Source organism: Rhinopithecus roxellana, unplaced genomic scaffold (assembly GCF_007565055.1).
Source record: "Rhinopithecus roxellana isolate Shanxi Qingling unplaced genomic scaffold, ASM756505v1 contig2925, whole genome shotgun sequence".
Taxonomy (NCBI): domain Eukaryota; kingdom Metazoa; phylum Chordata; class Mammalia; order Primates; family Cercopithecidae; genus Rhinopithecus; species Rhinopithecus roxellana.
This window is the reverse complement of record NW_022142287.1, coordinates 1-24,663: the sequence shown is the minus strand read 5'-3', so window position 1 is coordinate 24,663 and position 24,663 is coordinate 1. Positions and strand designations below refer to the sequence as shown.

The 24,663-nt window shown below is 60.5% G+C and overlaps 1 protein-coding gene across 2 annotated transcripts; it reads right to left on the bottom strand.

Annotated features, from left to right (window-relative positions):
- Nucleotides 1–5,378: 5,378 nt before the first annotated feature.
- On the bottom strand, nt 5,379–17,489 carry LOC104656676 (N-acetyl-beta-glucosaminyl-glycoprotein 4-beta-N-acetylgalactosaminyltransferase 1). Of its 2 annotated transcripts, none has more exons than XM_030926426.1 (20): nt 17,027–17,489; nt 14,526–14,629; nt 13,969–14,061; nt 13,782–13,877; nt 13,613–13,703; nt 13,438–13,538; nt 13,216–13,283; nt 12,912–12,990; nt 11,655–11,721; nt 11,415–11,549; nt 11,232–11,341; nt 11,008–11,108; nt 10,826–10,926; nt 9,850–10,756; nt 7,631–7,914; nt 7,320–7,473; nt 7,137–7,209; nt 6,894–7,047; nt 6,404–6,530; nt 5,379–5,831 (listed from the first exon to the last, which is right to left on the bottom strand). In XM_030926426.1, the coding sequence occupies exons 1-20, from the start codon at nt 17,175–17,177 to the stop codon at nt 5,708–5,710; spliced, it is 3,120 nt and encodes a 1,039-aa protein (XP_030782286.1). In that variant the 5' UTR covers nt 17,178–17,489; the 3' UTR covers nt 5,379–5,707. The 2 variants fall into 2 exon arrangements, 1 of the variants encoding a protein (XP_030782286.1); XR_004055936.1 differs by having other exon boundaries at nt 5,786–5,831; nt 6,404–6,486; nt 17,027–17,210.
- Nucleotides 17,490–24,663: the final 7,174 nt, after the last annotated feature.

Sequence of the window (24,663 nt, the reverse complement as noted above, 5' to 3'; positions counted from 1 at the left end):
GCCATCCCCCGGGAAGGCAGTGGGGCCAATCCCTACTCTACCACGGACAGCCCGGTGCAGTCGAGAGGCCCAGTCCCATTCCCTCACAAGCCCTCCAGCCCAGTGCAATTGAGAGGCCCAGCCCCAGTCCCTCACAAGCCCTCCAGTATCACATCTGAAAGTGTTTCATCCTCCATTTTTCCATTTTATCAGTGGAGTCTCATTTAGGGTCCTCCAATGGTACTGCTATTTTTCCAATTGGATAAAGCGTTTCCTCTTCCCTGGCACTATGTAAGATATACAGCTCATCCCCCAAATGCTCTGCCAGTTACGGGGTGGTCTGCTTTTCAGAAGTGGTCAGGGTTTGATTCAGAAGTAACATGACATCCTTCCAGGAGAGCTCAAATACTTGGGTTAAGTTCTGGAAAGACTCTATTTATCTGTCAGGGCCATCTAAAAACTTGCCAAGATCTCCCTTAATTTGACTGGGAACTGCCTAAAGTGAGGATTTCTAGGCTGGGGAAAGATCGAGAGAGAACCTGGATAGGGAGGAGTGGAGGGTTTGATTCCTCCACTGGAGGTGCCTCTGGGGTTTGCTTCTCTGTTTCCCTGGGATTGCCTCTTGCAGCCTCTCCTGAGACAGCCACTAGGAGGGCTGGATCAATCCTACAACAGAGGTAAAGGTCCAAGTTACCCTGCAAAGCAAAGAAAGCCTGCACACACAAGGCCTCAGACCACTGGCCCTCACATTTACAGAAAAGCTTCCTCCCAAGACCATGCTTCTCTTCTGGGTCTCACGTTTACAGAAAAGCTTCCTTCCTGAGACCATGCTTCTCTTCTGGGTCTCAAGGTGTTTGGCACCAAGTTGGCGACCAAGGAAATGACAAGAACATTTTTGCCACAAATTTATATACAGATACCGAGGCACACTTGGCTTCATCTGTGCTATTCTTAACCTTCCACTTTATAGTTTTGATGACTTAGCCAAATGCTCATTCTACCCAGTAATATTTCTGGTTTGCAACAACATCCTTAACATTTAACATCGTACATAAAGAAGAGATAGGAACCATGACAGTCACAAAAGAAAGAAAGAAAAGAACGATAGGAAAGAGTGGAGGTCCTCGTGCCAACACCTTCATGGGAGGCTTGGGACTGGAGTCAGTCCAGGGGCCTTTGGATAACACCAAGGGGTAACCTCAGCCAGATACCCCCAGTTGCTCTAGGACCTCCTTCTGGTCCCACGTGACAGCTAGATTTCCATGAAGGAAAACTGGGTTGGAACACAGCCAACATTCCCAACACCTGAGGGTGATGGGAGCTTAACAGTGTCCTCCCCAGCAAGCCTGGCCCCCATGTGTTGAGTCTGGCACTTGGAGACTAGTCGTCACTTTTAACTGATTGACAGAGGCCTGGTATTTTTCTTTCATTTTAGCTGTTGTGGAGTTTAGGAACCACAAAGAAAGGACAGAAAGAGAAGATCCACTTTTGCTCACCCTTCCACAGATCCCAGACGAGCCCCCAAAATGCTATGGGACATTTGGGGTGTTGCTATTCTGACCAGAAACCTCTGTGGCTGGGAGCACCTTTGCCCAAGTTCTTGTCCTGTGTCCAGGAAGAATGAGGTACATAGACAAGTGGAGGGTGAGCAAGACAAAAAGGAGCTTTATTGAGTATTAGAACATCTCAGAGGCTCTCAGCAGAGGGGAGGCTGGGAGTAAGTGGCTCCTCTCTGCGGGCAGGTCATCCCAACGAGTGTTCAGCTCTCAGCAGAGAGGGTAGCTCCTCTCTGCAGTTGGTCAACCCAATGCTTGCAGCTCTCAGCAGAGAGGAGGCCCTAGAGAGGGTAGCTCCTTTCTGCAGCTGGTCATCCTGTCATCCCTCTGTCCTCTTCTCCACTCTGGCTGAACCTGGGGCTTTTATGGGCCTCAGAGGGGAGGAAATTCATGCCTACTGGTTCATGGGCAGCCATGGGTGGGCCCGGAAAAGGCACCACAAGTCCCCATTCTGGTCCTCGGGAGAGTCAGCCTGGCCCCCAGCCTTCAGGCCCACCCTGGCTTGAAGGTGGAGCCTCACCAGGGACTTGTCTCTTGCCTCCCAGGAGCCTGTCTGCCTCCCACTGCTGCCCATGGTGCCCAGGCCGCTGTGCCAAGGGGTGCCCACAGGCCAGCACTGAGCTGCCCCCAGCCCCATCTTGGCCTCCCTCCCACACTCATTGGTGCCCAAAGTCTGGAGGGGCTGAGATGGCGGGGGACTGGTGTGTCAGCACTGCTCTGAGGGTGCACACCTGGCTGGGCTGCACCAGCACCCAGGCTTGGTCCCAACCCCACTCCAAGATCCGAGTGGGTGCCAGGAGCAGGAACACCCCCAAGTCTGTGGTGTTAGTGGGTCTTCCCTGGTCCCCAAGACCAGCAGGAGGCCTGGGCCCACAGCTGCAACCTGGATGGCTGTGGCTGCACCTGCGGTGCTCCCACCCTGCACAAATAAACCCAATGCTTCCAGGGCTGGTTCCATGAATCCTGGCTGTGCCTTCAGCCGGGTGCTCATGGGCTCCCAGGACACGGCAGGAAGCGAGGTTGAGGCGGCTGTGGGGGCTCCAGGCCTGGGAGTGGGTCTTGCCCAGCCATGCGAGGGTGGAGATGGCACAGTAGGCAGCCTTGGGGACATGGGGCACAGGGGACCTACTGCTGCCACTGGTGCTCCTGCAGCCATCCTGCTGCACTGTCCATCTCCTTGCAGCCTAGGGTGAAGGCTTTAGGCCCTCACAGTACCCGGGCCGGCATCCGGGGCACAGGGAGGCGATGTCACTGCGAGTTCTCCCTGAAGTTCCGACACTCAGGGGCAGCCTGGGGCACCCCCCTCACCCGACTCGCAACCATGCCAGGGGGACGCCTCTGGGAGCGGATTGTGGGCCCTGGCTCCAGCTACTGGGAGCACCAGACTCCGCAGTGGGGGCAGGAGCAGGTACTTCCGAGCCTACAGTGAGTTGTGGGGGGGCTTCTTGGGCCCCAAAGAGCACAGGAATGTTGAGGTGCACGCAAATGAACCCAGTGGCTGGGAGGGCGGGGCTCCTCCCTGCCCCATGGAATGGGAGGCCCAGCCATGCCTCCCCGCTGCGGCCAGCATCTTGGCAGCGGCCATTCTAGATGGGCCACTGCTGCCATCATTCCTGCCTCAGCCTTTCAAAGTGCTGAGATTACAGGTTTGAGCCACTATGCCCGGCTTTATCATTGATTTTTAAGAAATTTCTTCAAAGGCCGCCGCTGAACCCTGCCCTCCCCTGCCTGTGTCCTCGGCCACCCTCACCTTCTCAGACCTGGTCTTTCTGAGCACCCTGCTCAGAAATGCAGTCACACGCACATGGGCTGTTGCCTTCCCGGGCTTTCTTTCCCTCCGCTGCCCTTGCTGCCAGCCGGTGTGCCAGATGTTTTGCTGATGGTGTTGTCGTGCCCCGCCCCCGTGTTAGAATGTAAGATCCTTGGGGGCAGTGGTTTTTGTCTGTTCCGTTCCCTGCCTTTTCCTCAGTGCGTGACGTGTAGTGAGTGTGCAATGAATCATTGCCAAATGGATTAAACAATGGTGTGAATCGTCCAGATTACAAGGAATTTTGACTTGTTTTCCAAGGTTAATTCTCTTTCTGATGTGCGGGCTTCTCCCGCCTGTGGTTTACGCTTCTTCTCTCCTTTTCTCATTTTCTTGGGGTAGCATGGATCATTAAATCCAAGGCTAGTTCTTCTCTTGCTGCGAAATATCTGTGAGTGGGGACAATTCCATCTGAACTAGATACACAGGGATCAGTGGGCAGGACAGCTGGTCATCGCATGGCTTCCGGGCGTGTGTGACCAGCCATGTCCCCTGCCCTGCGGGCACTTCTCCCCTGTGGACCAGCGGGGCCTGTGAAACCCACACCAGGTGACTGGATGCCGCTCTGGTCAATGGCTGGTCCACCTGGTTCCTCCTTCGGCTCCACCTCCCAGCTGCCCTGTGTGCATGGTGAGCAGTGACCTCAGGACACATCTTCAGAGGACAATTCTGGCTGCTGGGCGTATGAGCCATTCCACCCAGTGTGAACGAGGCGGTCGAAAGAAGAGTGCCCGCTCAAGATGTGCCTGTCCTAGTCCCAGAACCTGTGACTGTTACCTTCATGGCAAAGGGCTTTGCAGATGTGACCCAGTGAGGGATGTGATGGTTACTGTGGGTTTGCTGGGAGGGCCCAGTGTAGTCACAGGGAGCCTTATAAGAGAAGGCAGCAGGGTCAGAGTCACAGGAGGAGATGAGAGAGAGTGAGAGAGAGGAAGAGGCCGAGCTGCTGAAATCCAGGTGGCCTGGAGAAGCTGGAGAAGGCATGGACACAGACTCACACCTAAGTCTCCAGAAGGAACCAGCCCTGCTGACACCTTAATTTTGGCCTTTTTTTTTTTTTTTTTTTTTTTTTTTTTTTTTCCCGAGACAGGGCCTTGCCCTGTTACCCAGACTGGAGTGCAGTGGTGCAATCACAGCTCATCACAGCCCTGACCTCCCAGGCTCAGGTGATCCTCCTGCCTCAACTTTCCAAGTACCTGGGACTACAGGTACACACCACTGTGTCTGGGGATCCGGCCGCTTCGGCCTCCCAAAGTGCTGGGATTACAGGCGTGAGCCACTGTGCCAGGCTTAATTTTAGGACTTTTTATCTCCAGAACTGTAAGATTATAAATTTTTTAAGCCACTACACTTGTGCCAATTCGCTACAGCAGCCATAAGGAACTTACACAGTCACTCGGTGCCTGGCAGAGTACAGCCTTCCTCCTGTGACCCAGCCCAGGCCAGGACCGAGCTGGACCCACGGGCAGAGAGGAGACAAGGCAGGAGTGGGCTTCGACCAGCCTCTGAGTCAGTCCTTCTCTGGTGCCCTGCTGACCCTGACCTTGGAGGTACCAAAGTCATACAGGCCCCCTGATTATGGCTTCACTGGCTTGAGTTGGGTTTTTGTTTCTGGCAACCCCAAGTTTTGCCTGATCACCCCCAGCCCCAGCACAAGACATGCCCCACCTGGGTGCAGACAGCTCCTCCACCCTAGAGGAGGCTGGGGTGGGACTGACACCCGATTCTGTTTGCAGAATGGGGGCACTGTGGCACGGTGACTGCTCATTCCTCGCCCCAGTGTGGGAGGGCCCTGTGCTATCTATGTCTGTTATCAGCGGGCACAGACCCCATAGACACAGGGCGGGAGAAAGAAGTCGGAAGCCCCCTCCCCACAGGGCTGGGCACCGAACCTCACAAGTAGGAAGGGGGAAGTGGTCTTGGGGGTGGGAGAAGCTGGGGTCTGGAAGGGCTGCAGCTGGAAGTCAAGAGGTCGTGCTCAGGGTCCCCCAGTGGTGAGGACTCCACCTCTCAAGAGAACAGGCACAGAGAACAAGTCAGAACTAAAAAAAATATTTCATTTCATTCTGAATAAAAAACAGAACAGACAGAACTCTTGGAAATCCTGAAAACAATGTCATCGCTACAGCAAAATTTCACAGAAATCATCGCAGAGTGGGGACCAAGGCCAGGCCCTGACCCGCTGTGAAGGCTGCCTCTCCAGGGAGGGGCACGACGCCGGGGCCCAGTGGGCCTGAGAGGGACAGGCACAGGTGGTGGCTGTGCCCCTCTGACCAGCCCTGCCGGGTCCCTCGGGACCAAACTCAAAGCCCAGCCCCCAGCAGCTGCCTCTGGACTCCCACCGGGGCTGGGAGGGGCTGCGTCCTCAGGACGCCCCCATGTGAGAGCCCTTCCTGCTGCGGACGCTCCACATGCCCCTCTTGGAGTGGTAGTGGTGGTAGAAGTTCCGCAGCCGGAGTCGCTCCACCTCCAGCCCTGCCTGCAGGACCCTGGGGGCAGAGAGAGGAGACGTGATCAGGACTCGGGGCGGGGGAAAGAGAGAGAGGTGGTCAGGACCCGGGGCAGGGGGCAGAGAGGAGGTTGGGACCCCGGGGCCAGGGGCAGAGAGGAGGTTGGGACCCCGGGGCCAGGGGCAGAGAGAGAGGAGGTCGGGACCCCGGGGCTGGGGGCAGAGAGGTGATCAGGACCTGGGACCGGAGGCAGAGAGAGAGGAGGTCGGGACCCCGGGGCCGGGGGCAGAGACAGGTGATCAGGACCCTGGTCCAGGGACTGGGGGTGTCAGGGCTGCCTCGCGCCTCCAGGGCCCTAGTGGGAGGTTGGGGACTCAGGGCCACCCAAGGCCTACAGGATCAGGGGGCAGAACTGGTTCAGGGATGTCCCTGAGCTTGCAGGACCCTGGGGGTGGGACAGGATCTCAGGAGTGATGTGGGTGGAGGGGGTCTCTCTGGGCCTACAGGATACTGGGAAGATGGGGAAGGGTAGAGTTCTCTCAGCATGTGGGCGCCATTTTCCTCATTCTGAGGAGGAGGACGCAGGGGTCAGGGGAGTGGGAGGTGGTCACCTGTCCAGGAGCTCCCAGTCTTCACCCCCCCACTGGTCTCGGAACTCTTCCGTGTTCATGCCTCCGACCCGGTCAAAGTCCGACTTGTAGATCCCAAAAAGGCCAAAGCCGTTCACCTCCCAGTAACCTGGGGCGGGAGTGAGGAGTGTTGCCCTTCAGACCAGGTCTTGCAAGGCCTCCCCTGCAAAGGGCCGCTAGGAGACCTTGGGAGGGCCTCAGGGGCAGAGTCCCATCACCATGGGGCTTCTGGCGGTGCCCGGTAATGACCCTGGAGCTGCGGTGCATAAACGCAGGATACTGCAGGAGGTCCCCGGGGCCCCGCATGGCCCTGGGTGTGCTGGTGCCAGGAGACTGGGGCTCTGAGCTCTACGGGGAGCACTGATGGACTCCCAGGCCTCCCCTGGGGATTGAGAGGCCCCGGGTTCCTGGACATTACCGTGGTGGTTAGTGGGAACCTTGCCATCACAGGGTGGGGCGCTTGGGGCCTCACCGTGGGGGTCCCGGGGCGAGCTCCCGCAGCTCAGACGCATGACCACGGGCGCGAAGGCCAGCCTGCCCTCCACGCAGTGCTTGCGGATGCCGTCCAGGATGTTGGGTGGGAAGTGGATGTGCAGGTCGCAGAGGAACACGATGCTGCTGGCGTCCTGGGGGATGCGGGAGGTCTGAGCCCCGCCCTCCGCTCCTCCCCGGATACGCCCCGTTTTGCTCCCCGACCCCCATCTGGCCCTCGGACCTCCACCGCGTCCACTCCCGCCTGCAGCCCGGCGGAGCGCTCGAAGTTCCCGGTTCGTCTCAGGTACTGGTACCTGGGGAGGAGGAGTCACAGGCACGATCTCTGGGGGTGGGGTCAGGAAAACCCACCTCCCGGGGAGGAAAGGTGCGCTGGGTCCGCCCAAGTGGAAGTAGGGGCCGTTACCGGGGCAGGCGCGCGGTGCGCAGGGCTCGCTCCACGTCCATATCCTCGCTCTCGAAATCCACCAGGACGACGCTGAAACGCGAGTCCCCGGTGCGCGCGTGCAGCGCAGCCATGTCCGCCAGGAACTGCGCCACCCACCGCGCCTGGTTTTTCACTGGAGGAGAAATGGGGGGCTGAGCCGACCCTGACTCTATGCTGGGGCCTCCCAGCTCCGAAGAACCTCATCCCGGACACCCACACCCTTTCCTAGTCATTAGGGTCCACGTTCCTCCCACGAGGTCTCCCGGAGACCCCGAGCCCGCCCTGCGCACCTGGCACGATGAAGTGAACCATCACGTCCTGGCGCCAGGCCAGGCGCAGTGGCCGGCAGAGCTCGGGGCGGCCATCGGGGCGCACAGAGGCCGCGGGAGCGGGCTCGGGACTTTCTCTGTCTGCATCCCCCACGTGGGCTCCTGGCAGCCGCAGGAAGACGTACTCGGAGAGTCGCAGGCGGCCTCCCCCGCGCTCCTGCAGCTCCAGCTCCAGCAGGAAGCGACTCCCTCGCGCCGAGTCCCGGCGCTTCTCCACGTTCACGATGCGCAGAAGCGCGAAGCGCCTGCAAAGCTGGGTGGTCAGCCGGTAGGAAGGCTTCCAGCCTGCACCCCACCCGCAACCCTGGGCCGCCCTGGCTACAGAAACTCAGCTGACTTGGAGTTGCGGGAGGCTGCGGGCTCCGCGGCAGAGCTCCTGCCCCTCCAGGCAGGCCCAGCAGGCAGGTCCACCTTCCAGCCACCCCATCCAGGGTCGGGGCAGGACTGGGGGCACACCAGCGAGCCCAGGCCCATCCTCACCCCCTCGCAGGCCTCCTGGCCACCACGCACGTCCCAGGTGACATTTATGACATGTCCGGCTGTCCTGTTACCCCCTTGCTCAGAAACCTTCAGGAGTTAGCCACCGCCCATGGGACAAGGTTCAAACAGCTTCTGTGGCATTTTAGGACGTTAAGCAGTTTCGAATTTGTGGCCTTCAATCTTCCCCTCCTACTGGGGTAGCAGACTCCTCCTCAGGCACAGCCACCATCTCCTCTCCTTTGTCCTGAGGAGTCCCCTGCCTGGGATGTTTGCCCCAGCCCTCCCAGCCACTCCTCTTCCAGGCCCTCAGTCACCTCTTCTGAGAAGCCCCCACCCCGCCCCCTGTGCCTTCACAGAACCCCTTTTCCCCAGGCAGCAGCTCCGGGCCTGTCCTGACCCCCAAGTGGAGGAGGCTTCAATGCTGGGAGCCTGTTCCCGGCCCCTTCCTCCTCATTCTGCCCAGCCGAGAACCTCAGTTTCCCTCCACTCTGCTCTCCTCATCTGGAGAAAATAGGACCCTGCCCTAGACGACGCTTTCTCTTCAGTCGGCCTCACATCCTCCCTTGGCAGTCTGTGCCCTTCACCGGGGGACGCCCACCTGGGTGCCGAGGGGTCCGAGGCCTCCCTCCAACTCCTGTCCTTCCCCACCCCAAAGCCCTGAGTGTCAGGGACCTCCTGCCCCAAATGCTCTTGGTCTCTCTACACTGTTGCTCCTTGAGCCACACCCAAGTGGGCAAAGGTGGGACCACAACAATGACCATCCCATGAGACCCCCATGGCATGACGAGCTGCTCTCAGGAAGCTTAGAGCCAGGGGCAGGCGTGCCCTCTGAGCCACCTTGAATCCAGCACCCAGCCCCCAGGGCTCCAGGCTGTCAGTCACCACCACCACCATCCCTTCCCTTCCAGGCAGCGGCACACCTATCTATACCCAAACCGGTGGAATTCCTGCCCTGCTCACAACCTTCTATCAGGCACAGGAGAAACAGTCCCAGCTCTGCCTCCATCCTCTGACCCTGCCCCTGCCTGTCATCACTGCGCAGCTCCTAACTCGACTTCAAGGCTGGGCACAACAGACGCTGCCTCTTCTTAGGACTCCACAGGCCTCCTGGAGGCCAAATTAGACTCCCCACTCCCGCCCACCAGCCTGCAGGGAGGGCAGACAGCACTAGATTCCTGGGGCCTCGGGGAGACCAGAGGGGCCAATGGGGCAGAAGCCCTGCACCCTCCTCTGCAGTCAGGCCCTCAGCACCTGGAAACACCCAGGGGCACTGCGAGGGGAGAGGAGGAGGGGTCCAGGGGTCCTGAGCTTTGCCCTAAGTGTCTCAGCCTGGCTCCTGAATGGGGCTGTCTCCCCAGCAACCGGATGGGACTGACGCTGACCTATGTAGCCTGGACTCCTCCCTGGGCCCAGGTCCAGGATGACAGAAGTGGGGTTCGCAGGGGCAAGGATGGGGCGCCAGCCCTGGGTGGGGCTCCTCACTTGTCCTGAGGCTGGACAAGTGCCCTGGGCAGTCAGGACACGGGGAAGGAAGGGGAGAAGCCGGGGTTTCCCTGGGGTGGGGGGCGGTGCCTCAGCCCAGGCCGGTACACCACTGAGCCCTGGGGGAGGTCTGAGGGGCCCACCAAGGCCAGGACCTCCTCTCCCCGGCTGTCCCCGTCCCCACAATCGCCCTGGCACGCGTTGAGCCGGCCCCATACCCGCCGTGGCGCGCGTTGAGCCGCTCCATGTACTGAGCCGCCACGTCCACGGCCTCCGCCTCCGGCAGCTGAAGGTTCCCCGAAACGTTGCACCGCAGGTCGTTCCAGTCCGAGCGCAGCAGCTCGAAGTCCACGGCGCCCACGCTGAACGTGCGCTGCCAGTCGATGGCGTCCTCACGCCAGCGTCCGAGCGCCGGGCCCGCGGCCTCCTCGCTGTCCTCGGACGCAGCCTCGTCGCCCGGGGCCCCATCGTCCTCCCCTTCCTCCTCCTCTTCGCCCTCCCCGGGCAGCTGCGGCCCGGACACCTGGGACAAGCTCAGGAAGGAGGTCACGGGCCGCGCTTCGGAGGACAAGTTTGAGTCCACTGTGGGCACCGCAGGTCCCAGCGTGCGCGCCTGGCCCTCCTGGCCTCCTTGGGTGGTCTGCGCCCTGGCTGGGGGCCTCGGCTGTGTGGCCTGGGGGCCGCCGGTCCTGCGGCCCTGGGGCCGGGGTGGGCGTGGGGGCGCCCGCAGCTGCACTCTGGGCAGAGGCCTGGGGTGCAGGAAGACGCCGGGAAAGGGCGGCCAGGGCGCGCGCGGCGCTGGGGCCCGGGGGGATGCCCGCTGTCCCGGCCGCACCCTGGTCACGTACACCTTTGGGGGCTGCTGCTCCGCTGCAGGGCGCGGGGGCGGAGCTCGGCCCAAGAAGAGCGGCAAGGGGCGGGCGGCCCGGGAGGCCCAGCTCAGGGCCCGGGAGTGCCTGGGGGTCCCCTCGTCCCGGGGGCGGGGAGGGGTTGGCGGAGCAGGGGTGGCTCCGGGCTCTGCGTGGGCCGCTGGGGCGGGGGACGGGGGGCTGCTCCTGGACGGGGCCGCCTCTGTGGGCTCCAGGCTGTCGAGCAGCTCCCCCTCGTCCTCGTCGTCCAGGAAGTCTGCGGGAAACGCGGGTCAGAAGCTCCCTGCGCAGGTGGGTAAGGGCTGGGGGCGCTGCGGACACTCACCGTCCGGGTTGAGGAAGAGGAAGGCTCGGCGCTGCACCTCCTCTTCTTCATCCTCGTCCCCCTCCTCCTTGTCCATCTTCATGTACTTATAGAACCCAAACCTGGGGCGGAGCGGAAGCATCAGAGCCGAGTCCCGCCCTGCCCGCCCCGCCCCGCATTTTCCAGCCGGGCTGCGAGCCCACCTCTCCAGGTACAGCGGAGACTCGCGGTAGAAGCACTTGTTGTCCGTCTCCATGTGGGTGAGGCGGGTGTAGTCGTTGGGATAAACGAAGGACAGGTACACCTGGGGGGCGGGGAGCAGGCGGGCTCAGGGCTCAGGGCGGGGACCTCCCGGGGTGGCCTCCCAAGGGGCTGGAGAAGGCTCCGCGGAGTCCCCGACGGGAGACGGGGTAACAGCCGCACTCACAAATTGCAGTCCCTGGTATCTGGCGATGGGGAAGTCCTTGACCACGTAGGTGGGGGCGTAGGCACAGGGCTCCAGCACGTTCTCCAGGCTCGAGGATTCCATGCGCGGAGCTGCAGGAGGTGCGGTCATAGGGCGGCTGGGGCAGGCACCCCCGCCCTCGCCCCCGCGCGGGCCCCCTCTCACTGAGGAAAAAGGTATCCCTGGGATCTGGCCGCAGCATGTCTGCGCTGGTGTCCTCCTGCGGCAGACGCCCCCCCACGTGGCTGGCTGGAGACTGGGGGACGTGGGCCACGTGGTCCATCTTCAGGGCTGACTCATCTGGGGGAAGAGGGGTTCCAGGGAGTGCTCAGACTCCTCCATTCTTCCCGCTCACACCCAGAGCCCATCCCAAGGAGCCCCACATCCCCAGAGGCGCCCGCGCACCTGTGTACAGGGAGATGTGAGCAGAGCTGATGACCTCGAACTTCAGGCCAGGCAGGAAAGCTCGCCACTGCAGGGCAGAGAGGGTGGGTGTCAGGGGCAGGGCCGTGGCTGGGTCCAGGGAAGAAAGGGTCTACCCTGGCTCAGGGCGGGGGGACTAGGAGGACCAATCCCTGAAAGGATGCAGGAGGGGAGATGGTAGAGGGGTCCGGGGGTTCCAAGAAGGGGCAGCAGGGAAGCTGGGGAAGGAAGCCCAGAAAGCTGAGGGCCCTGGGAGCAGGGCCAGACCTCCCCATGCTCCCTTCCTCACCTTTCCTACTCCCTCCCTTCCTCCCTCCCTCCCTGAGGCCCCCCTCCTTTCGTCCTTCCCTCCCTGAGGCCCCCCTCCCCTCCTCCCTCCCTCCCTGAGGCCCGCCTCAGGTTATGACTTCCAACCCTGCCCATTCCCAGTGAGGTCACTGCTGGCCCCCTAAGGGCCAGGCTGGATGCCCCTCCACTCTACCCCCACCACCAAGTTGGGGTTCCAGGGGTTGTCTCAGGCCCTTCTGTTCCCACCTCATCCTGGGGCCTCCACAGACCACTTCAAACCCCTGTCTCCAGCCTGGGCCCTCTGCCCAGCTGAGCTGGGGTAAAACGCACCCTCCACACACCAGACACAGGCACCATGGAGCAGCCCGCAACACCCACCAGGCTCCAGGCCCTCTGCCTTGCTGTGTAACCCCTTTCCGCTTCCCCCATCCATCCCCACAGCCACCTCCCTAGGTTCGAGGACCAAAGGCCACAGTAAAACCCTTCCCCCAGGCTCTCTCCACTCTGTGGCCAGGGGTTTTTTCCTGGAATGCAAATCCCATGGCCTCATTCTCAGGACAAAGCCCTATCTGTCCAGAATGGTGCTCAGGCTCCGCCTGATCTGGCCACCAGACCCTTCCTAGTCTCGAAGACCCGCTTCCTCTGCTGAGTCTGTTCCTTCGCTGCAGTCGTGGTCTAGAATTCACCCACCATACGCCCCACCCCAGATTATCTGCCCCCCACATCTCCCTACTGAATGTCTCCATTCTCTCAAGACTCTACTCAAAGGCGACTCCTAGTGAAGCGTCACCGAGCCCCGAAAGAGGGCAGAGCAGACCCTCCTGACCTCAGGCCCATGGCCCTGACCAACTGCTTTGTCAGCTTTGGGACGGGGACCCCACTGCAGTTGTCCTGAAGGGAGGCAGTGGAAGTGGAGTCTCCAGAAACCCCCCGGGGGCGGGGGGCACTCACACCCACTTCCACGTGGTCCGAGCCGCGGTCGTCCTGCTTGTGCAGCAACTCAAAATAGTACCTCCGGGAGGCCATGAGCCTGGGGACACGAGGAGCAAGGGTTGGGCCCCGCCATGCACAGTGGAGCCAGGGAAGGGGGCAGGTGGTGCCCACAGCCCTCAGGGCTGGCCCTCAGGAGGATGGCAGCTGGGCTGGGCGGGTGCTTGTGCAGAGTGTGTGCAAGTGTGCACAGGGTAAGGAAACAGCACGTAGCCCCCTCCCGCGAATACACAAGTGCATGCACATGCACCCCACAGTCACTCACCGCCTGGGCTTGGACACCTGGGAGCTGAACTTAGTGAATTCTCCAGGCGCTGTCCACTCGGAGCCAGTCTGGGGGGTGATAGAGCAGGGGCAGTGGGGGGGGGGGTTCACTCTCTCCCTGGGGACACCAAAGCCATCGGGTCCTCATTCCCAAGAGGCTGGTGGGGACAGGTGACTGAGCTGCAGGAGGCCTGGGAAGACACCAGGGCTGGGGTGGGGGTACCTTGCCCACGAAGGCCACAAGCTGAGCAGCGGCGGGGCTCTCGTCCAGACTCAGCCAGAACTCCGAGTTGTCGTCTGAGGCCACAGAAAACTGGACGTCTCCTAGTCCACAAGACTAGGCTCAGGGGGGTGGAGCCTCACGACACCCCTCCCCCAGGGCACCCTCACCCCCGTACCGTCCCTCGCTGGGTGGATGAAACCAAAAATACGGAGTCCATAGTTCTTCCACTTGGGGGACACGGCCAACTTCTTCACGGTGGTGCGAGTCTGAGGGGGCAGTGACTGTTGCTGTCGAAGCCCCCTGCGTGCCCTGCCCGCCCTGCACCCCCCAACCCTGGCACTCACATGAGGGAACAGCGGGAAGTGCAGGTTCCTCCTCAGGTGGCCCACGGCGCCCCCACACCAGTCCTCAAACACGTGCAGGTTCACCTGCCCCTTGTACTGGGGATGGGGGGGTCTTACCTTCTGCACGGCCCGCCGTCCCCCCAGCCCCGCCCTGCCTCCCAGCCCATTACAGGCCGAGCCAGCTCACCTCCTCCCGCCATGGAGGTGTCTGATGGGTGAAGTTCAGTGGCAGCTTCCCAGCCCCCGCAGGAAACAGCATATCTAGATCCCGACCTTCAAGCTGCAGGAGAGAAAAGGCAGCGGGGTCAGGGCTGGAAGGGCAGGGAGGAGGTCACACACACCTAGACAGACCTTCACAAAGACCCCTTCCAACATGTAGCCACGCAGCCCTAAATGTCTGCGAGCCCACAGCCATGCAAACCCTGACCCACGGCCCCGGCACATACACTCAGACCCTCTGGTCACTCTCGCCCAAGCAGATGCCCGGCCACCCCACATACTGACCAGCTGGTGCATACATGCACCTGCTGCAGCCCCCAGACACAGAGCTCCAGACAGGATGCCTGGTGCTGCAGCTCACACTGACAAGCCATGCCGTGCTCCCCACCCACATGTCCTGTGTCTCATGCCCCCCTGCTGTGTCCTCCAGAAGGGACAGATTCTCAAGACACCAACGCACAAGTGGCTTCGGGGCTTTGGGGTCTCAGTCTCGTGCACACGCATTCTCCCCAAGGCCCTGCTCACCGCCTGCTCCTCTTCACGGCTCTCACTGGAGTCCTCAGCCCTCTGTGTGGATGGCGCAGCATGGACCCCCCGGCCGTCGGTCACACTGGTCAGCTTCTCACCATCTGCAGGTGGCACGTGAGGCCTGTCTCAGGGCCCAGGCTGTCTCTAAGGCCATTCTGCCTGCTGCTGGGGTCAGCTGGGCTAGGGACCCACATGGCCAGAGCAGGGCAAGGAGGCTGTGGTGTCTCTTGCTAAAGCCAAACCTCTCCTTCTCATCTGCTTCTTTTTTTTTTTTTTTTTTTTTTTTTTTTTGAGACTGAGTCTCTCTCTATCGCCCAGGCTGGAGTGCAGTGGCCGGATCTCAGCTCACTGCAAGCTCCGCCTCCCGGGTTTACGCCATTCTCCTGCCTCAGCCTCCCGAGTAGCTGGGACTATAGGCGCCCGCCACCTCGCCCGGCTAGTTTTTTGTATTTTTTAGTAGAGACGGGGTTTCACGGTGTTAGCCAGGATGGTCTCGATCTCCTGATCTCGTGATCCACCCATCTCGGCCTCCCAAAGTGCTGGGATTACAGGCTTGAGCCACCGCACCCGGCTCATCTGCTTCTTCTACCACCAGATGCCCCACCCCACAGCGAGGCAACTTCTTCCACACTCCACCTCTGGTGGGGCAGCCCAGGCTGAGCCTTCCAGCAGGCTATTCCCAACCTCCAGCAGGTGTGAGGGAGGAAAGCCAGGTGTGCCAGCTGGTGTGTGTAGGCACCCACATGCACCCCCATCTGGCCATTCTTGTTAAGTGGCTCTGCCTCCAGGAAGACCCCAGGACTGCCCTGTGCCCTCAGCACTTTCTCTGTGTGCTGGTGTGTTCCATGTCTGCCTCCCTTACCAGAACTGAGAACTCAGGGTTAGTGCCAGGGACTGTAGTCAGGAAAGCCGGCACTGCCTCTCCTGAAGGATTTGAGCCCTCAAAGTCTGGACTGAGGGACAGGCATGGATGCTGAAGCCCAGGTGTGGCCCTGGAGCAGAGGGTGGCCCTGGATTGAGTGTCCCTGGGTAGGAGGACCAGGAGGGGCAGAACTGGGGTGAAGTGAAGCATCCCTTCAGATGCCCAGGTCCTAGGGCGTGGAACCCCCTGGGGCTGCAGTGAGGATGTCTAGGTCCTCAGCTTAGGGAGGTCCAGGAAGTGGAAAGGGCTGGGGCGCAGAGCTGGCCTGCCCAGGCTTGTGGGGAGGCAGTAGAGATGTCCACAGGCAGACCTGGGAAGGCTCCCCCGACGGAACAGTCTGCTCACTCCCCATCTCCCTGGGCAGCTGTTGAGCTCCTCTTGTCCTGGCCCTGGCCTCAAAGGTAGCAAGTGGTACAGGCGCCCTGGGGCGGAGCTCACTTAGCCTCAAGGGGTCCTTGGAAGGGGATTCCTATGCCTCCGCCCGCTCCAGGTTGGGCTTAGATCCCTCCGCTGCTCAGAAAACTACAGAGGCTCCTGCGGAGGGGGCTGGTTTTGTTCTGTGTCATTGGGTCCCTGTGGATCCTGCCCTGTCTGCTAAGAGCTGGGGTGGAGCTTCTTTTAGGGATTCAGCAGTATCAGGGGTCTCCTGAGGGTGTGGCAGCTGCGAGGTATGTGGGGTGGGACAAGCCCCGGACCATTGGCCTGTGTGGGTCCCGGCCTCCCAGCGCACGAAGAGAAGACAGAGGAGCTTTGGCAGGTGGAGTGGCCCAGGTGTCCCCCGCCAGTATCATTGTTCTGCCTCCTCAGAACACCCGGCTCCCTGGAGAAGGCTCAGAGGCAGCCAGCTGGGGTCTCTCCTGGTCTGGGCATGGCACTAACCTCCCTCCTCCTCAGGAGGGGGCATTTTGCCCCTCGTTCTCCCCCCACCCCCCCAGGCTTTCATCTGCGCCTTCCTGTCTGGAATGCTCTTTGCACAAAAGGTGTGTGTCAAAGATCACCATCTCCAGGAGGCCCTACCCCGGCTGGCTCACCGTGACCCGATCTGCTTTGTTTGTGGGTTGGGGTTGGGAGAGTTTACGCCAGGCTTCCCAAGCTGGGCCCCATCCCCACGCATGGGCCCCCACAACACTGGCACAGTTCACCGAGGGCGCCCCCGCCGGGAAGCGTCCCAGCTGCACCGGCCACTTCGCCAAGCCCGGGCCCGGGTCCCCAGCACATGGGGAAACTGAGGCCCTGCTAAGCGGGCAGGGGATGGAGGCGAGGCCTGACAAGGCCTCTTGGAAGGCTCAGCAGGGTCTGGGGCGGAGAATTCCCCGGGAGCCCACCGTCAGCCGCTCACTACCAGATCCAGGCCAGATCCCAGAGTCAGGGACCCTCCCAGAGAGGGTCGCGCGCGTCACTGCCGACGTCATCGAGCGTCTGGGCCGAGCCGAACCGCGCCCCCTCCTCACAAATCGCGGAGCGGGGAACAGCGGGCGGGGTCTCCGGGCGGGTCGGGCCCAGCCGAGACCCCTGTGTGGTGGGAGGCTCCGCCCGCGCCCCAGGGCCCCCGCCGCCCGCGCCCCTCGCGCCGTACCTCGCCCGTAGCCCAGGCGCTGGCGCAGCGCTCGGCCCTGGCGCACCAGGCCCAGGTGCACGTAGGTGAGCCACGCGGCGCAGCTCAGCAGCAGCAGCAGCAGCAGCAGCTTCATCTGCTTGCGGATCTTCTTCACCGGGAGCCGCGGCATCGCGGCCGCCGCGCCCGCCCCAGGCCACGCTCAGCGGCGCCGCTGCAGCCCCCGGCCCCCGCCCGCCCCGCGCCGCATCCCCGGCCCGCCCCGCCGCGCTCAGCGCCCGCGGCCCCGCATGGTCCTTTGTCCGCCGCGTGCGGCCACCGGGTGCGGCCGCGACCCCCCCAGGCCGCCCTCGGCCGCGGGCCCGGGGTGGGCGGCGGGGGCGGCTCCTCGCGGTGCCCCCCGCCCGGCCGCTCCCGGCTCCGCGCTCCTGGGGCGGCGGCGGGACCGAGCAGCATCCACGCCGCGGAGCTGCCACCGCGGATCAGGCCCCGGCCGCGCGCGGAGCCAATCGGGCCGAGCCAGGCCGCGGGGAGCCAATGGCGGCGAGCGGGGCGGGGTAGGGGCGCGGGGAGGCGGGGCGCGGGGTGCGGGGTGCGGGGTGTGGGGTGGGCAGGGGTGCAGGGCGGGCAGGGATGCGGGGCGGGCAGGGATGCGGGGCGGGGGGAGCGGGGCGCGGGGTGCGGGGCTGGCAGGGGTGCGGGGCGCACGTCCACCTGGGCCACGGAGCGCGGCTCGGGGACCGTGGAGGGCGGCGGGGGATGGGCACAGCCCGACCAGGAGCCGGGGCAGCCTCTTGAGAACAGTGACCCGAAGGACTGGAGCCCGACAACGAGGAGGGAAGGGAGGGACCCGGGGAGCTGGGGGGCGGGGAATGAGGGTGGGGATGGGGGCGGGCCAGAGAGGCGGGAGGAGGGTGGGCAAGCACCGACTTCAGCCCAGGGGTGGTAGTCGCTGCGGGATCTCGCCTGTCTGGGAAGCAGGAGCGGCCCCAGCTGGTGGCCCTCGCCCCATCTAGCGCGGCCTGAGGCGGGTGACCGTGCCGGGCCTCTCACCGGGACCTTGTCCCCCTTTGTGCCCTTTCTCGTCTGGTCTGCACCAACCCCGCCAATCCCTTTGTCCCCCAAGTACTTCCCTTATCCAGCTGGCAGCTTGACCCTACTCTTCTCCGTCTGTTCAGCTGTCTCTGGGTGTGTAACAAACCACCCAACCTCAGTGCTGTCCAACAACAGCGTTCATGTGTTCCGCAGAGGAGCAGACCTGTTTGGGACACTTGATGGGTCCACAGCCGGATGGTGTCCTCTTTGGATCAGGAACTCAGGGCACTCGGGAACAGCTCTTCTCTGCTTCTCTAGGTGCTGGCCTCCGGTGGGAAGACATGAGTGGTGGAGCCAGCTCTGCAGGACAGGCTGGAGCCATCCAGAGGCTTCTGCCCTGAGCAGGTGCACCCTCGGCGTGAATGGCTGGGCTCACCCTGGGTGGTTGGCCAGAGCACCTGTACACCCAGCTCCCAGAGGCAGCCTGCGGATCCAGCACACAGAGTGAAGCCTGTTGGAATCACCTGCCAGGTTTGCCACATGCCGCCATGGCCGCCCAAGTTCGTGGGTTGTGGGGACGTGGACCCCACCTCACAATGGAAGATTGCCCAGAAGTTGCCTTCATCCCTCCTTCCCCTCTCTCCTCCCCTAACTTCCAAGTAAGAAGCAAGCAGGTTGCATCCTGCTGTTCATACCAGCCCTTAAATAACACCCGATCTCTCAAACCTCCCCCACCCCATCAGCTCCTCCTCTCCTACCTCCTGCAGTCCATATTTCTGTTATCTGCATCTTCATTAAAATATAGTGCCCCACCCCTTTTTGAGACAGAGTCTAACTGTGTCTCTGAGGCTAGAGTGCAGTGGTGCAATCTTAGCTCACAGTAGCCTTGACCTCCTGGGCTCAAGGGATCCTCCCACTTCAGCTTCTTGAGGAGCTGGGACTACAGGCAGGCGTCACCATGCCGGGCTAATTTTTTGTATTTTTTTTTAATAGACTCAGGGTCTCACCATGTGGCCCAGGCTGGCGTCGAACTCCTGGGTTCAAGTGATCCTCCCGCCTTGGCCTCCCAAAGTGCTGGGATTCTAGGCGTGAGCCACTGTACCCGGCCAATAGTGCTCTTTTGTGTATCATTCTGTTTCTCCAAGGCCTCCATAATTTTTATGTGTATCTGTCTTGCTGTGCATCTAATGCTTTCCATCTTTTCACTGCATGGCACCCCATCCTCGGCACATTCATCCAGCCAGTGGACCTTGCCTAATATTCTAGTGTCCTGACGAGCTGGGGACTTATGGGACACAGCAGTGAGCAAGACAGAAAAGGGCCCCCTTTCATGGAGTTTACATGTTACTAGGCAGGGACAGGGACAAACCAGTGACCACATAGTAACTTTGCTGATGGTGAGTGACGTGAAGGAGATGAGATGGGGGAAGGAGGGAGGCTGGCTTCAGCTCCACAGTCTCTCTCTGGGGAGGCAACAGCTGGCCTGATCCAGAAACAGGGTTCTTAGAAGTCAAGTGTTGGCAATGTTGGGAGAGACGCGTTTGGGACACTTGATGGGGTCACAGCCAGATGGTGTCATCTGTGGATCCAATTGAGGGACCGGCTCAATTGTGCAATTGAGGCACAGGCTGGGATCTGCCAGACGCAGATGCTCCATATGCTACCACATCCATCTCGGCCCCTTCCAGAGAAGAATGGCCACTGCCTCACTTCTGTGTGACCCAACCACAGAGGCAAAGGTTCTGGGAAACGGGTCTCCAGCTTAGAATAAGGGAACAACCTGGCAGGGCCCTCGTCTGGACAACTCAGCACACACGCACACGTCTTTTAAAAACCACATTTAACTTCCCAATAAAGCAAAAAACAGAATCATGCTTCTACGTAATATGATGCAAATATTCCAACCAGAAGGGAGTGAACAAAAGGTTCATGTCATTTTATCCACATTTCAGAAGATGATCCTTGTTCTTCTACTCAGTTTCTCTAAGAGCATTTAACACTTGACACTCCAAAGAGCATGTTTGGGGGTTGGATGACACAAATACTGAGATGAAATGTAAAGTTAACTATCGTTAACACATTTTATGCAGATAGCAGGGCAACGGAAAAGGGGAAAAGCAGGAAGAATGACTGGATAATGTTAGTACAAGTATGACTTGTGTGAGGATAAGAGGTACTCATTTCTACAGTCACATGGTCGTGGCTGGTGCCGTCTTCATGGCCACGCTCTTCCGTCACTCCTGTGTGGGCCCTTTGCCCTCTGCAAGCACCACTGCTGGCCATGGTTCATTGCCTGGTGGGGTGACCCAAACGTTCCTTCCCAAAAGGCCTATGCCGTTAGCACTTCCACCTTATGGGGTGGTTCTGGTTTTCCAATGGCATTTTATACAAGGCTTAGGGGAGCTACACGATATTACAGATGATCTCCTGCCCCCCAAATTTCTCCTCCTTAGCCCTGTTCTGTAATCGAGTTCCAGGTTCCCCTTGTTGGGCTTAGTCAGCCTGGCCAGCACAGGGACCCTCTTCTTTGTCGACCCCCTGGTGTGAGGAACCCGTGTCCAGGTGGGCAGTCTCAACTTCCTGCGTAACGTGTCCCCTGCTGGAAGCACTCCAGGGCTTTCCCAGGACCAGGGGGATTCCTAGGACATGGGACTTTCCGTTTTAAACCTGGCAAAGTCTTAAGCCAACCAGGATGAGTTGGTCCCTGGGAATCTGAGGCCTCTAGACCAACAGCGTGCGACACTGCAGGGGGCAGAACTTTCACACGTGGCTCACTGGGGATGAACGACAATGGGAAAGGGTTGCGGTTTCCACTCCTCCACCCCTGGACCAGTGAGCCCCAGCTTTGGGAAAAGCCAGAGATCAGGTGCTGATTCAGTGCCTGATTCGGGGTCCGCTGCATCCGGAGGACCCCGAATCCACAGCATTGCCACTCAGCTGGTGCCAAAACTGAGCCTCCCAAAGGCCATTCCATCAGGAACATGGCGAGATCTGTGGGTTCCAGGAGCACCGGCCCATTGCTGTCCCCAGGACAATGGCAGTGCCGCCGTGTGGAGCACCCCGTGGGTGGGTGAGGTGCTCCGAATGTGCAGGGTGGTGGTTTGGGCAGAGGCATTGAGGGCACCGAGCATTCCACAGCCGGGGTGGGAGCCCATCCTGCTGGGACAAGCGTCCTCCATGGTGGAGGAAGGGGCCAGTGTTGGTCTCTGCTGTTGGCTGCGGGGCACCCAGGGTAATCCGCTTCCCACTGCCACAGCCACTTGGCCCTGACTCAGGACAAGGGGAGCTGGGGAAAGAGGCTGGCTTATGTGCACGAATGGGTAATTTTTTCCATCTGACTATTAGGGTCCTCCTCTGCTGAGGCAGGTCTTTGCACACAAATTCTTCACACTCTGCCCACCCCAAGAGGTCTGTCTACACACTGTCACCCAGACCTTTTCATCTCTAACTTTGTAGTAGTACCCAAGTGCCTGGCCGTCAGCTAGACGGTCGGCCATGGCGGGGCGTCCACGGAGCTCTGCCTCCTCCTTCATCCTGCTTACTGCTCTACCCGGCGAGGACCTGCCTTTGCATCTGTCGTGCAGGCCTGGCCTCCCACACCCAGGTGGCGCTGCCGTGCTGGGGTGCCCACTTCGGGGTGGTGCCAGCTTATTATGCAGAGCCATCTGTGACCAGGGCTGCATTTGTGCTTTCTTAGTCATCGGGTCCCAGGGAACTCCTCACGACCCAGTGGTGTATTTCAGAGAGATGAGGCAGAGTGAGGGGAGCTGCCTGTTCACACCTGTTCAGGACCCCGGGGCCCCCAGGACCTTTTTGAGCTGATCAGGCATAGACCACTTCTGTCAGTGGCATCTGCTGTGCACACCCAGCCCTGAGGCTGGTGGGTCCGACCACACCCAGGGCACGACGGCAGCCCAGGCGTTAGAATGTGGCCCTTGGGGCTGGGCACGGCGGCTTATGCCTGTAATCTCAACACTTTGGGAGGTGGAGGTGGGAGGATCACTTGAGCACGGGCGTTTGAGACCAGCCTTGGCAACACAGGGAGACCCCATCTCTACAAAACATACAAACATTTGCCAGGTGTGGTCAAACCTGTAGTCTCAGCTACTTGAGAGGCTGGGGTGGAAGGATTGCTGAGGCCTGGGAGATCGAGGCTGCAGACCTGTGATTATACCACTGCACTCCAGACTGAGCGACAAAGCAAGACCCTATCCAAAAAAAAAAGAATGTGGCCCTTGACCCTGCTCAGTATCTGGAGCGTGGTTGGAGCCAGACAGCTCTCCCCAGATGGTGGGGGCCGGGATACCTCTCTCCAGATGGTGGGGGCTGGAATACCTCTCTCTGGATGGTGGGTCTGGCTTAGCTATCTCTAGATAGTGGGAACCAGGACACTTCTCTTCAGATGGTGGATGCCAGGACACCTATCTCCAGATGACATGGGCTGCAACAGCTATGTCCAGATGGTGGACCCTGGGACACCTATCTCCAGATGGTGGCAATGCTTTGCTGAAGGTCAGTGCAGGGGCCAACTAGAGGTCCAGCCAGAAGCTCCACACAGTTCAAGCACCATTGGGTCTGCTCGGCCATGAGGTCCAAGTGGCAGAGCAGCCCACATGGTGCGTGGCCCCTACCATGGGGTCGAAGTGGCCAAGCAGCCCATGTGGCACGTGGCCCCTAGCAGGCCACCTCCTGTCTTGGGTTAAGGCATTGGAGCAGCACTTCCAAATAAGGCAAAAGTTGCTTCCCAAATAACATGAGACCTACAGCACTAGGCATCATGCCTCTGTCTTCGTGGTGGAAGGGACTGAGGTAGCCACTTGCCTTGTGCTTGGAAAGGGATGGACCACTGGGTCCCTAGACGTGCTGGAGGTGTGGGCCCCAGGCATGTGGCTCGCAGATGCTCTAGGGCGGTGTTGAGGGCAGTGGCTACTTTCTGCTCACCGAGTCCAGTCCACACGATGGCCTCCCCGGAAGGGGCAGTGTGTGATTCCCTGCAAGCGAGGGCAGCGAGGGCGATGTGGGTTCCCGTCACCAGAGGACGACTCCGAGCTGGGCGCTGGCGTCCCTGGAGGGAGGGAAGTGAAGATGAACTGCTGGCCTTGCCTGTTGGAAGCAAAGTCTTCCGATGGTCTTCACCCGCAGGCGTGGAGACAAAGGCCTTCCCTGATGAATGCGCTGCCCATGAGGCCTCAGGGGACGTGCAGATTTGCTTTATCAACGAACGCATGTCAGCAGCAGCAGTTACACTAATCACCATCTGATTATTTGTACAGCAATTCCCTGTCCTTCAAGATCCACCTGCCTTCTGCACAGGCCAAATAAGGGAGGCAAACTGGGCTGTGGTGGAATCTCCAGCCCTGCATCTTCAGGTGCTCGATGGTGGCACTATTCTCTGCTGTTCCTCCAGGAGGCAGGACTGACTTCAATGAACTATTTTCCTGGGTAGAGGCAGCTCTATGGCCTCCTTCTGGCCTTTTCCAACACGAGACACCTCATCCCATGGGTCAGGGACCAATGTAGGATTCTGAGGATGTCTGTGCCAATGATGCATTCTGAAACCAGAGAGCAGGTCACTGCCCTCGCCGAGAGACAGATCTCAGCTAGAACTCATGGATCACCAGATGGCCACAAGCCCCTGCTGTTGCTGAGCAGACCACTGTGGAATCAACGTCCATGCATAGCCAGGTCCCTGAAAAGACTGTATTTCTCTCCTTCCCTTCATAGCCATCTGGCACGTGGTTCTTAGGGGCCTATGGGAAGTCCAGGAAGGAAATTTACAGTAAAATCCTTGGCAGTGTCGGCCGGGCGCAGTGACTCACGCCTGCAATCCCAGCACTCTGGGAGGCCGAGGCGGGCGGATCACAAGGTCAGGAGATCGAGACCATCCTGGCTAACATGGTGAAGCCCGTCTCTATTAAAAATATAAACAATTAGCTGGGTGTGGTGGCGGGCGCCTGTAGTGCCAGCTACTTGGGAGGCTGAGGCAGGAGAATGGCGGGAACCCGGGAGGAGGAACTTGCAGTGAGCTGAGATCGTGCCACAGCACTCCAGCCTGGGCGACAGAGTGAGACTCTGTCTCAAAAAAAAAAAAAAAAAAAAAAAAAACCCTCGGCAGTGTCATTAGGTCCTTCCTCAGGGCCTGGCTCTGTGGACTGGCTTGGAATGGAAGTTGGCAGAGGGGCCACAGCTCTGTTGTGAGGAACCCAGGCTTCTTGCTGTGGACTGAACAAATCCATATGTTGAAGCCCTAAGCCTATTGTGACGGCATTTGGAGGGGGCCCTTGGGAGGTGATTAGGGTCAGATGAAGTCTTGAGTCTGGGCTCACAGGACAGGGTTGGTGCCCTGATAACAGGAGAAGCCCAGAGCTCATGCACTCTCTCCCCGCAAATTCTCTCTGTCTCCATGTCTCTCTCTCCCTCTCTCCTCCATCTATCTCCCTGTCTCTGTCTCTCCCCATCTCTCTCTCTCCTCTGTCTCTCCCCATCTCTCTCTGTCTCTCTCTCTCCCTCATCTCTCTCTCCCTCTCTGTCTTTGTCTCTCCCTTTCTGCTGTCTCTCCCCCACCTCTCTCTCCCTCTCTGTCTCTCCCCCACCTCTCTCTCCCTCTCTGTCTCTCCCCCACC

What these genes read in the sequence shown, in the direction of transcription:
- LOC104656676 (XM_030926426.1), bottom strand. Translation starts at nt 17,177, where the DNA reads ATGCCGCGGCTCCCGGTGAAGAAGATCCGCAAGCAGATGAAGCTGCTG. An exon ending in GCGCCTGGGCTACGGGCGAG is followed by an intron (nt 14,630 to 17,026) that starts GTACGGCGCGAG and finishes TGCCACCTGCAG; the next exon opens with ATGGTGAGAAGCTGACCAGT. An exon ending in CGGGAGTGGACGCGGTGGAG is followed by an intron (nt 7,048 to 7,136) that starts GTCCGAGGGCCA and finishes CGCATCCCCCAG; the next exon opens with GACGCCAGCAGCATCGTGTT.